This window comes from Hylobates moloch, unplaced genomic scaffold (genome assembly GCF_009828535.3).
Source record: "Hylobates moloch isolate HMO894 unplaced genomic scaffold, HMol_V3 SCAFFOLD_9, whole genome shotgun sequence".
NCBI lineage: Eukaryota > Metazoa > Chordata > Mammalia > Primates > Hylobatidae > Hylobates > Hylobates moloch.
Window position 1 is genome coordinate 73,830,487 of NW_026652284.1, and position 11,985 is coordinate 73,842,471.

At 38.5% G+C, this 11,985-nt stretch overlaps 1 protein-coding gene across 7 annotated transcripts in view; it reads left to right on the top strand.

Annotated features, from left to right (window-relative positions):
- Positions 1–11,985, top strand: part of CIBAR1 (CBY1 interacting BAR domain containing 1) — a 28,627-nt gene that overhangs the window by 14,915 nt on the left and 1,727 nt on the right. For 3 of the 7 annotated variants that reach the window (XM_058443660.1, XM_058443663.1, XM_058443662.1), the window contains exons 6-8: positions 3,844–3,957; positions 4,058–4,175; positions 11,590–11,709. In XM_058443660.1, coding sequence (XP_058299643.1) covers positions 3,844–3,957; positions 4,058–4,175; positions 11,590–11,687 — 330 coding nt within the window. In that variant the 3' untranslated portion in view covers positions 11,688–11,709. Of the gene's footprint in view, positions 1–3,843; positions 3,958–4,057; positions 4,176–9,700; positions 9,787–11,589; positions 11,710–11,985 lie in introns of all 7 variants that reach the window. The other 4 variants (XR_009214738.1, XR_009214739.1, XM_058443661.1 and 1 more) reach the window with 2 other exon arrangements.

The following is an 11,985-nucleotide window of genomic DNA, read 5'->3' on the forward strand; positions in this document are numbered from 1 at the left end:
ACATTTCTGTGAGATAAATACTTGGAAAAGTCAGATTATTGATACCACTCTTAATGTGGGGAGAAACAGACAGAACATTCCTATTCTTACCTGTTATCAGGCTACTGCTTCTGATAAGGGCAGAGTTTGTGGCTCCTTTAACCATTCTGGAAGCAGAAATGATTGGCAGTAGTGAGCACTGCTCATAACCATGTGTGCATTACTGTGTTTGAGGTGAGTTTAATTGATAAGTCCATTTGAATTTTGGTATTGATATTAAACAGCAAGGTAATACATTTTTGACAGACTTTTCATAGGAACTTTGCAGAGTGTCTCTCTGAAATCAACTGGCACAGAACTTAGTGTACAAAATGAGAGAAAAATCACAATCCCGTTTGTTTCCATGTATTAGGAAAAGTCATCAGTATATGATGAATGTCAAGGGAATTTCACAATTACAAAAAAGGTACTTAACCAGGAGTTACTCCTGTAACAAACAGGGATGGGAACTCAGTATGTAGTGAAGTAGCTGACATGAACAAGAAACATCATAATTAATTTTTATAGCTTTATTTTTATTATAAATATAAATCATAAAACTTATAAAATTACAGAGAAAAATTTAGTCTCACCACCCAAAAATATTTACCATTTTTTATTTTATCCTTCCAGATTTTTCCTATGCATATATACAGAGACATAATAATAACAATAACAAGCATTTCTTAAACATTGACTGTGTGCCAGGTACCATTCTAAGCATTTTGCATGAATAAACTCATTAATTCCTCAAAATATCATTATGAGGAAGGTACTATCTTTAGCCCTAACAGTTATACATTAATGGGACCACTGTATATATAGCATCTCTTATTAAAACTTATGGATATATTTATGCCAAGAAACAGATCCATATCATTTTTTGTTATCTTTATGGTATTCTGCAGTATGGTTATACTAGTTCATTTAACCAGTCCTCATTGGTGAATGTCTAGGTTATTTTTGCAATTGTAGCTATCACTGCATCAATACACATTGTTAAACAGCAGCCTTTGTGCTGGCCCAGTTATTCTCTTGAGATAAATTACCAGAAGTGGAGCTCCTCCTTCAGAGCATACTTTTAATTTTAATATATATTTTTAAAACTTCTGTCCACAAAAGTTAAACCAGTTTACATTCCTACGAAACCTTGCATAAGCACAGGTACAATGATGAGTTTGTTTTTTTGTTGTTGTTTTGAGACCGAGTCTCACTCTGTCACACAGTCTGTAGTATGGTGGCATGATCTTGGCTTACTGCAACCTCAGCCTCACGGATTCAAGTGATTCTCCTGCCTCAGCCTCCCGAGTAGCTGGGATTACAGGCATGCACCACCATGCCCAGCTAATTTTTGTATTTTTAGTAGAAACGGGGTTTCACCATGTTGGCCGGGGTAGTCTAGAACTCCTGACCTCAGGTGATCCACCTGCCTTGGCCTCCCAAGGTGCCAGGATTACAGGCATGAGCCACTGCACCCAGCGTGTTTTTGTTCTTTTTGTTTTTGTTTTTTTTTTGTTTGTTTGTTTTTATGACAATGTTGACACCATAAGTTGCAGTATTTTTAATAAGACGATAGGTAAAAAATCAGTATCATTTGCATATTACTGCTGAGCTTTTTAAATGTATTTAGCGATACATTTCTTTAGTAAATTATATTTTTCCTTAACCTATATTTCTGTTGGATGTTGGAATTTCTTACTAATTTCTAAAAATTCTTTATATGGAGAAAATTAGCCCTTCAAATTAAAGAGAAAGTATGTTGCAAATGTATTTTCTCATTTTACTGCTTACAGTGTTTTTGCCACCTCTAAGTTTTCTTTTTATTGCCAAATCTGTCTTCTTTTTGGTTTCTTCCTTGGTGTCATGCTTAGACAGGTTTTCATCTCCTAGGTTATGTAAATACTTGCTTATATTTTCTTGAGTTTTAAGATATTTTAAACATTAAATATTTAGCTGGCAACTGTGTTTTGCATGTGGTATACATGGATATATAACTTTAATTTTCAAATGGATAGACAGTTCTCCTACATCCTTTATTGAATATCCTATACTCTGGAGAGCTGTCATTTCCTCTTTCAAAATGTTCTTAAAACCTTTTCTTTAAAGATCTCTTTTGTTAATCAAACAAGATGGAGGCTTTACTGTTAGTCACTACGTCCAATTTAGCTAGTTGACTTTGTTGTTCTTGTTGAGACAGAAGTCTCCAAACGTTGCCCAAGCTGGTCTGGGACACCTGGACCCAAGGGAACCTCCTCCCTCAGCCTGCCAAGTAGCTGGGATTATAGGCACATGCTATTGTGCCTGGCTAGTTTACTTCTTGAGCATTAAAAATGGGTGTTTTGGCTTGTCATCGACTCTTAGTTCAGTTTTCCCTCTAGGAGTTTCCACACTCAAGAAAACCTGACTGCTTTCTGGTTTGCAACTATCATAAGGACACTAACAACTAAGAGTAGGTCTCAGCCCTGGTCAGAAGCCATTCCTCCTCTAAGGTATTCCTGGGTATCTAGAGATACTTTAATATGAAATCCAAAATTGTATTTTAGCATAATCCCGTTTATCAGTCAGTTGCCAGCCCGGTATACCTGAGCCCTCTATAATTTACATGAAGTGACAATAAGGGTCATTGTGAATCACAGTTACAAGTCTTTTTTACCTAGGCCCTGTCCTCTCAGTCTGACATATATCACTGAGTAGCAATCAAAGCCTCTTAATGCTCCCTTAAGTGTTTTTCCAATCATCTAGGAAGAATGGGACTGGAGGAAGGAATCACAGGCCACTGATAATTATCTATATGGCTATCCTCCAAAGTATATGACCACTCCTTTCTGGGTTATCTTAGGAGAGCAGGGATGAAGGGAAATGTGTATTTGACTACTGCCTTCTAATATAATCCATGCTTGAGTATTGTCTGCCTTGTTCTTATTCAGCCCAGTTCTCTCTACATTGCTTATTTTGTTATAATTAACAAAATAAGATCATGTTTATTAAAAACTTGCCTGGTTTCCATCTTTTCCGTACCTACTGATTACCTCACCCCCTGCTTAGATCAACAGGCACGTCTTCACTCATACTCTTTGTTCATGATCTTCCTTGTCATAGGTTTCCATCATGCTTATAGAGGTTACCTGCACAGTTTATCTGTGAAGGAAATTACTGATTCCAGCAAGAACAGCACAGTTCAGTGGGCAATAGAAAAAAACCTTAAATGAGCTATAACCTTATAGCCTTAGAATAAGATCTGTGTCTAAAGAGTCTTACCTGTGAGCAACACTAGGCAAGTCAATATTTGTAAACTAGAACGCTGTATGCAAATATATGGTGTTATCATCAGTGGCAGGGTGTCATTACTACCAAGTAACTCCTTTATGTTTAGAGAATACAAGTAGCATACAGTGTGGAACATAATTCCTGTTTAAAAAACATTCTACTGTTTAAACATCAGTTGGAATTGCTAAAACACCAGCTTCATAACTGAACTGCTCTAATACTTAATAAGCATATGGTATTAAAAGTATATAGTAGCATACATTTTAGTCAGATCTTTTGTTATTATAAATGTCAATTACTAGGTATAAAGAGAACTAACTAAAATAAAAAATAAGAGGGAAGTGAATGGTGATAAAGGAAATACTTTGTATAATTTGAAGGTTTGGCAGCAAAAGGTCTTCATAACTGTTTTTCAGTTATCTTTTGTACTTTATTTGCCCTATAGAAAAACAGATACTTATGTATTTTATAAAATACCAAGACTATAACGAGGAATAAAGTTACTATATTCATAAAGAAATTTAAATCATTGTTTGAATTCAATTCTTTGTTTTTTAGACTATATTTTCTGAATTTATCACAATCGAAATGTTATTTCACGGCAAAGCTTTAGAGGTCTACACTGCTGCCTACCAGAATATACAAAACATTGATGAAGATGAAGATTTAGAGGTAGGACTATGTCTAAGCTCAGTTCTTCTGTTAATGTGGAAATATTTAAAAGAGAACATTAGTATGTGATTAATGCCTTTTTTTTTTTTTTTTGAGACAGAGTCTCACTCTGTTGCCCAGGTTGGAGTGCAGTAGCGTGATCTCAGCTCACTGCAACTTCCGTCTCGTGGGTTTAAGCAATTCTCCTGCCTCAACCTCCCAACTAGCTTGGATTACAGGTGCCCGCCACCATGCCCAGCTAATTTTTGTGTTTTTAGTAGAGATGCGGTTTCACCATGTTAGCCAGACTGGTCTTAAACTCCTGATCTCAAGTGATGCGCCCACCTCAGCCTCCCAAAGTGCTGGGATTACAGGCATGAACCACCGCGCCCAGCCACGATTAGTATCTTAAATTTGAACACTACAGTGGTTATTATCCACTGTAATGGTAATATCCAGTGTAATCCAAAACAGATGAACTTTTATGATTTTCTATTTATTTTCAATTTTTCAAATTAACCATGGCAAAAGTTCCACGAGTTAATTTATTAATAGCTAGTAAAATATAATTTACATAAAGCCATTAAATAAAATACACAATAAAGCCACAATAAAATAAAATGTGTATCATTTTGACTGGTGATAGAAGCCCACTGAAGTCTGCTAAAAAATAGCTAACGTTTGTTGACTTCAGTAACATTTGAGTATTTACATCATGCACAATGCCCAAAGCTTTACATGCATTTTCTCATTCAAACCTCAAAATCTTAGGTGGTAGGTGCTGCTATAACTCTCATTTTACAACTACAGAAACAGGCTTAGAGGATTTAAATAACTTATTTGTGGCCACTTAGCTAGTAAATAGCAGAATCAAGATTCTGACTATGTAATGTAATCACTAAGCTATGAAATAAATGTAGGTTATGTAAGCTTGCTTTATGCTGATGGTTTTAGTTAAATGCAAATAATTCTGATTGGCCAACTAACATTAGAGCAAGTAAATATCAAAGCCTGGTCCTCAATGAGCAATTCTGTAAATACCCAACCCTCTTACCTTCCAAATGGAAAAAATAAAGGTACGAAAGTATTTATGCTGAAGTAAACTGTTCAAGACATACTTTCCCCATCTCATCTCTAATATAGAAGTGAAAAAAGCCATGTAATCCCAACATATAACAAGAGTTCTGTATTAATAAAATATGGAAGTGTCTACCACTTAACAATTTGAAGACTCCCCCAAAATTTTTTTTATATCTCCCCCCCGCCCTTCCAAGACAGAGTCTTGCTCTGTCACCCAGTCTGGAGTGCAGTGGTGCGATCTCGGCTCACTGCAACCTCCAGTCCTGGGTTCAAGTGATTCTCCTGCCTCAGCCTCCCTAGTAGCTGGGATTACAGGTGCCTGCCACCATGCCCAGCTAATTTTTCTATTTTTAGTAGAGATGGGGTTTCACCATGTTGGCCAGGCTGCTCTCAAACTCCTGACCTCGTAATCCGCCCGCCTCGACCTCCCAAAGTGCTGGGATCACATGTGTGAGCCACTGCCCTGGCCTAATTTTTTTTGTATCTTAACTGTCAGTAAAGAGACCCTCTGAGCCTTCCTGTCCCATTACTCCACGGGCTCCAGGAAACTTAAAACCAGAATATAGGTTAAAGAAAATGAAGAAAGTACATATTACAGTATATGTATATATGTTTCTAATGTCAAAATCTATTTGTTCTATATCAGTTATATATACATATTTATATTTCTCTATTTGTCATTAATGACTTCCCAAGTGTTACTTCCAAACACTACAGCTAAGGTTTCTTAACTTTCACTCCTTTTCATGTCCTGCTTTTAAAAATTGATTATGAAGGCCAGGCGCGGTGGCTCACGCCTGCAATCCCAGCACTTTGGGAGCCCAAGGCAGGTGGATCACCTGAGGTCAGGAGTTCAAGACCAGCCTGGCCAACATGGTGAAACCCCATCTCTACTAAAAATACAAAAATTAGCCAGGCTTGGTGGCATGCGCCTGTAATCCCAGCTACTCGGGAGGCTGAGGCAGGAGAATCGGTTGAATCTGGGAGTCGGAGGTTGCAGTGAGCCAAGATTGTGCCACTGCACTCTAGCCTGGCAACAGAGTGAGACTCCATCCAAAAAAAAAAAATTGATTATCAAGCTTTCGTCTGTCATTTATAAAATAATAAAATAGCAAATGTTTATATAATTGAGTCAGCTACTGATCTTTGCATTTTAACTATATCATTTTAATCCTCTCAACAACTTTGATAAAAGTACTTATATCTGATTTCTGTGGATGAGAAAACTGAAGCACACTGAGGTTAAGAAACTTCCCAGAGATCTCATAGCTAGTAAGTAGCAGAGCTAGAAGTCTAATCCGGAAGTCTGACTACAAGGCCCATTATGCTTTAATCCTCTCTACATTAGACTTCCACAAGTATGGTTCTTGATGAGTGACATTAACCATTTCCTGCAAGAAATAACACTGCATTTAGTGTCAGGTTCAAAAGTGATCCCCCAATTCTCCTTCAAGACTGTAGTCCACTTTATAAGTATTTTCACTCTTCTTTGTATAATACCTTTGACATACCATTTGTTAACTGACCTTAAAGTTCCTTCAAGCCCTTCAGTCCCCAAGGTTTTCCTTCTCATCCCAGAGGTCCTAGATACTTTTTTGTCACACCACTTCCTTTATAACTTTTTACCACTACTCTTAATCAGCCATCTAAGTAGTTTGTGGGAGAAGAGCTCTATGTAAAACTAAAGATCTCAGGAATATGTGGTAGATTTTTTTTTTAATATCAACTCCCCTACTTTCTAGTGAAGTAATACTGAGCAAGTTAACTTCGCTCTTCAGCTTCCTCCCTTCTAAAATGGAGATACTGTAGTACTTACCTCATATAGTGTTTGTTCAACAACTGTTTATCGAGCACCTCATATGCACCAAGCACCATTCTAAGTGTGAAGGATGTAGCATTCTAAGTTAGAAACAGTCCAAGTTGTCAAAGCAGTAAATTTAAATCTACCAGGGAATTCAGACATTAAAAACTGTGTAACGATTTTTTTATATGACCAGTCCTATAAATAAAAAAAAAATGTGTTGTGTGTGATGGAGGGTTACAAATAGTCTGGAGAATCAGAGTGATTTCTTAGAATCTTGAGGGATGCATGGGAGGATGCCTGGCAAAAACTTTCAGGTAGAGGGCATAGATAGATATACAAAGGTCCTGAGGCAGGACTGTTGTGAAGAAAGAACAGTGTATTTAAAACAACACAATTGAGAATCATGGCATGTCATGGAAAAAAACAAAAACAAAACAGCACAGTATAGGGCACGAGCACGTGTTCAATGAACCACGGGCATAAACTATTATTATGCCATTATTGTGGAGAGAACAGGCTGGAGAGAATTGTGGGACCAGGGGAAGTAACTAATTGATGTAACTGATATAATATCAAACAGGTACCTACCAAGAGGAAGGATCCTGTAAATACAGGTTTCTTGGAAAAAAGTAAAGAAAACATGCAGAAAAGACTGAGAAATAACTTATTCTTCCAGATAGTCCATGCTTTATAAGAACCACTGAGATTTATTCCAGCTGCAGCCAGTGTTTTGTAGTTAGGCACCTCTAGTTATATCACAAACCATCTTAATGGTTCTTCACATAAAAAGTATTGTCGGCCAGGCGCGGTGCCTCATGCCTGTAATCCCAGCACTTTGGGAGGCTGAGGTGGGTGGATCATGAGGTCAGGAGTTCGAGACCATCCTGGCCAACATGGTGAAACTCTGTCTCTACTAAAGATATAAAAAACTAGCCAGGCATGGTGGCGGGTGCCTGTAATCCCAGCTACTCGGGAGGCTGAGATGGAAGAATCACTTGAACCTGGGAGGCAGAGGTTGCAGTGAGCCGAGATCGCACCAGTTGCACTCCAGCCTGGGTGACAGGGTGAGACTCCATCTCACAAAAAAAAAAAAAAAAGTAGTCAGGTCACCTCTGTATTAACTTCAGAGCACATTCAGATCTTGAGAACTGCTCTTAGAAGAGATCTTGGACCATGTTGGAAAATGTATTATTGCCAATAAATTGGAGTAAAATGTTAATTGTAATAAATATTTAACTGGTATAGACTTGTATCCCAAGGGTTACATACTGTTTTCCATTTCCCACTTTAAATTCCATCTTTGCTAGAAAAGTTAACGTTTTAAGAAAAATATTTCTCCTCCAAATACCAGTTGATTAATGAGTCATTGCATTTATTTTTAATTTTTTTCTTTTTGAGACAGAGTCTCGCTCTGTTGCCCAGGCTGGAGTGCAGTGGCACTATCTCAGCTCACTGCAAGCTCCGCCTCCTGGGTTCACGCCATTCTCCTGCTTCAGCCTCCCAAGTAGCTGGGACTACAGGCACCCACCACCTCGCCTGACTAATTTTTTGTATTTTTAGTAGAGACAGGGTTTCACCATGTTAGCCAGGATGGTCTCGATCTCCTGACCTCATGATCCACCTGCTTTGGCCTCCCAAAGTGCTGGGACTGCAGGCGTGAGCCATGGTGCCTGGCCCAAGTCACTGCATTTTTATATCATACCAGGATGTCAGTGGTCCATGTCTGGCACCAAAATTGAATTTGGTGCTTGGTAACGTGTTAACCTAATTAGCACCCCTGAATTACTTTAAAACATAAGTCTCACCTCCTGTCTTTTATCCTTGATTCCTTCCGTGTCCTGCAGTTCTCTTAAAGGAATGTGTAGCCATCCCCTAATTTAGGTCTCCTTTTCCCCCCCATAGAAGATGTTAAATTCACTTTTGCCAAATGATGTTAACTGTGTTTGCAACTTAACTGTTAACATCATTCATTTGGCAAAAGTGAATTTAATTAACATCTTCTATTTGCCAGGGAGGAGATGCATAGATAAAACAGGGCTCCGTTGCTCTACAGAACTTAAGACTTGTTGAGACAGATATGTAATCAATTACAAAACACTGAGTTAAAAGCAATACTTGAGGGTATGAACAGTAGGTGCTACTCAGACAATAGGGGAATGCAGAAGAAAGATGGCGTTTTACATTGTTCTTGAAGGACAAGTAATTCTTGAAGGACAGTTTGTTGTAATTCTAGGCTAAGGAACCAGCATTGCAAAGGCATAGTATAACTTAGGTTCTGCATTTACAGTCAAGAGCCACAAAAAGTTTTAGAATAGAGAAAGAGGCCAAGCGTGGTGGCCCACGCTTGTAATCTCAGCATTACGGGAGGCTGAAGCAGGATTGCTTGCGGCCAGGAGTTTGTGACCAGCCTGGGCAACATAGCGAGACACTGTCTGCACAAAAAATGAAAAAATTAGCCAGAGTACACCTGTGGTCCCAGCTACTCAGGAGGCTGAAGCAGGAGAATCACTTGAGCCCAGGAGTTCGAGGCTACAGTGAGCTATGACTGCACTACTGCAATTCAGCCTAAGTGACAGAGTGGGTCCCTGTCTAAAAAAAGAGAGCAATGACATATTTTGGCCTTAAATAAAAAGTAAGCTATAAAGGGTATGTAAATAAAAGAGAAGTGCCTCAGGTGAGAAATGTATAAGTTTTATATACATATATATATTTTTAAGACAGGGTCTCATCCTGTTGCCCATGCTGGCATGCGGTGGCACAGTCGCGGCTCACTGCAGCCTTGACCTCTGAGCTTAGGTGATCCTCCCACCTCAGCCTCCCAAGTAGCTGGAATTATAGGCACGTCCCACTATGCCTGGCTAATTTTCATATTTTTTGTAGAGATGGAGTTTCGCCATGTTGCCCAGGCTGGTCTTGAACTCCTGGGGCTCAAGCGATGTGCCTGCATTGGCCTCCCAAAGTGTCAGGTGAGAAATTTAGGGAGAATGCCCAGGCTTATAGTTCAGTCTTCTAGGTAAAAGATAATGTCTTTCATTTTAATAGCTAATCCAAAGCTACACTGTTCAGTAAAGTAGCCATTAGGCATATAACTATTTAAAGTTCAATTTAAAATTTCAGCTCCTCAGCCACATGAACCACATTTGAAGTGCTTAGCAGCCACACATGGCCAGTGGCTACGTTTCTGTACAGTACAGAACAGCAAGCATTTCCATCATCTCAGAAAGTTCTTCTGGACAGTGCTGGTCTAGAGCAGGAGATAGTTGGGAGCATGAATACAGCTGTCACAGGGTATGCTTGTCAGGGGATTAGTTGAAGGGTAGTCATTAACAGTGTAGATAAGATCTTTCAGAGAAACTTTTTTTTTGAGACAGGGTCTCACTCTGTTGCCCAGGATGGAGTGCAGTGGCATGATCTTGGCTCACTGCAACCTCTGCCTCCCAGGCTCAAGTGATTCTCCTGCCTCAGCCTCCCAAGTAGCTGGGACTACAAGCATGCACCACCACCCCTGGCTGATTGTTTTTTTAATTGTTTGAAGAGATGGGGTTTTGCCATGTTGCCCAGGCTGGTCTCAAACTCCTAGGCTCAAGTGATCCTCCTGCCTTGGCCTCCCAAAGTGCTGGGATTATAGGCATGAGCCACGGTGCACAGCAGCATTGTTTTTATATATAATAAGTGGCCTAAAGGAAACCCTTTAAAAATATTTTAGGTGTAAGTAGTAGAAAAGGAGATATAAAGAACTAGAGAAGCCAGGACAATGAAAGAGTTTAGTAGCATTTAAGTTTCAGGAAGGGGGTCAGTGAGGATGAAGAGGAAAAAAAGACCTTGGTGATGTGAGCAAGACCAATTTTAGTGGGAGGTGAAAAGCTCAATTGTAGTTTGTTGATAAATAAATGGAAAAGAAATTTTTTTAAAAAGAAAATGGAGATGAAGTTGAATATTCAAGAAAGTTTTTAAAGAAGTTATACCTTGAGATAACTAACAACAAAAAAAAAAGACTGATCTTGAGCTTGTTTTCTAGGAGAGGGGACCTGTGGACAACAAAAGCTTTTGTTTGTTGGTTGGGTTTGAAGTTTTGGTTAAAGGAAAAATGCACATTGGAAATAAATCAGAATGGTATTTTTTGAGAGAAGGAAAAGGAGGGGCGAAAAGCTTGAGGGAAAGGAGGAAAGTTGAAGAGATTCGTATCTGATAACCTTACCTATTAGTCTATACAGAGACATGGTGGGGGTAGGGTAGAAAAGATGGAGCTAGAAAGGCTTAAGAGTGTTAACATTTGGAAATAGTGCCTTAAGGAAAGAGAACTGACAAGTCATGGCATTACAGATCCTAGTAAGGTTGGAATCCATAAATTATAGTGGTTTCAATTTACTCTTAGGTAATTTTCATAGCAGTACTGCAGAGTTAAATTGGTAAGAGTTGAGAATATGCAGAACAGAAAGATTCAAAGGTATGAGTCGCAGCCTCCCTACTAGCTTGCATGCTCTTTGAGGGTCTCAACTTTTGCAGTTCTCCTGGCAAAAGCATCTAAATGATTGTTTCATGACTAATAAGTGTTTAATATCTGTCATCATCTTACATAGTTCAAATAGAATTTTTAGCTTTCATCTTTCTAGCTTATTTTTGTTTTTTATTTTACATTTACAATAATTGGAATTTTGTCCATTTGGGGGGAGTTGTTTTTTAAAAAAAATCTTAACTAAGGAACTTAATTTGACTGTCTTGATTTTGTTTAGCATCTACTTTATAATGGTATTTTATCATTACAATAGGTTTTCCGAAATTCTCTGTATGCACCAGATTATTCATCTCGTTTAGATATTGTAAGAGCAAATTCAAAGTCACCTCTTCAGAGATCACTGTCAGCTAAGTGTGTATCTGGAACAGGACAGGTGAGCAAGAAACCATACTCTGAAGGAATTTGGGCTCTGCTGCCTTTGGAATTGTTGAGTTCTAAAAATGTTTCCCCTCAGTCATATCACCTCGGTAAATTACCCTCCCCTGGACCTATTTCTACTCTTCTATAAAATGACGGAAGATTGCACTAAGTGCAGCTTTGTTATTTCTTAATTATCTTTTATACTGTAATTACATATTACTCTCTAAAGCATAACACTTGAGAGCAGAAGTGGAAAAGACGAAAGAATGCTAATGCAGATGTGTTATCT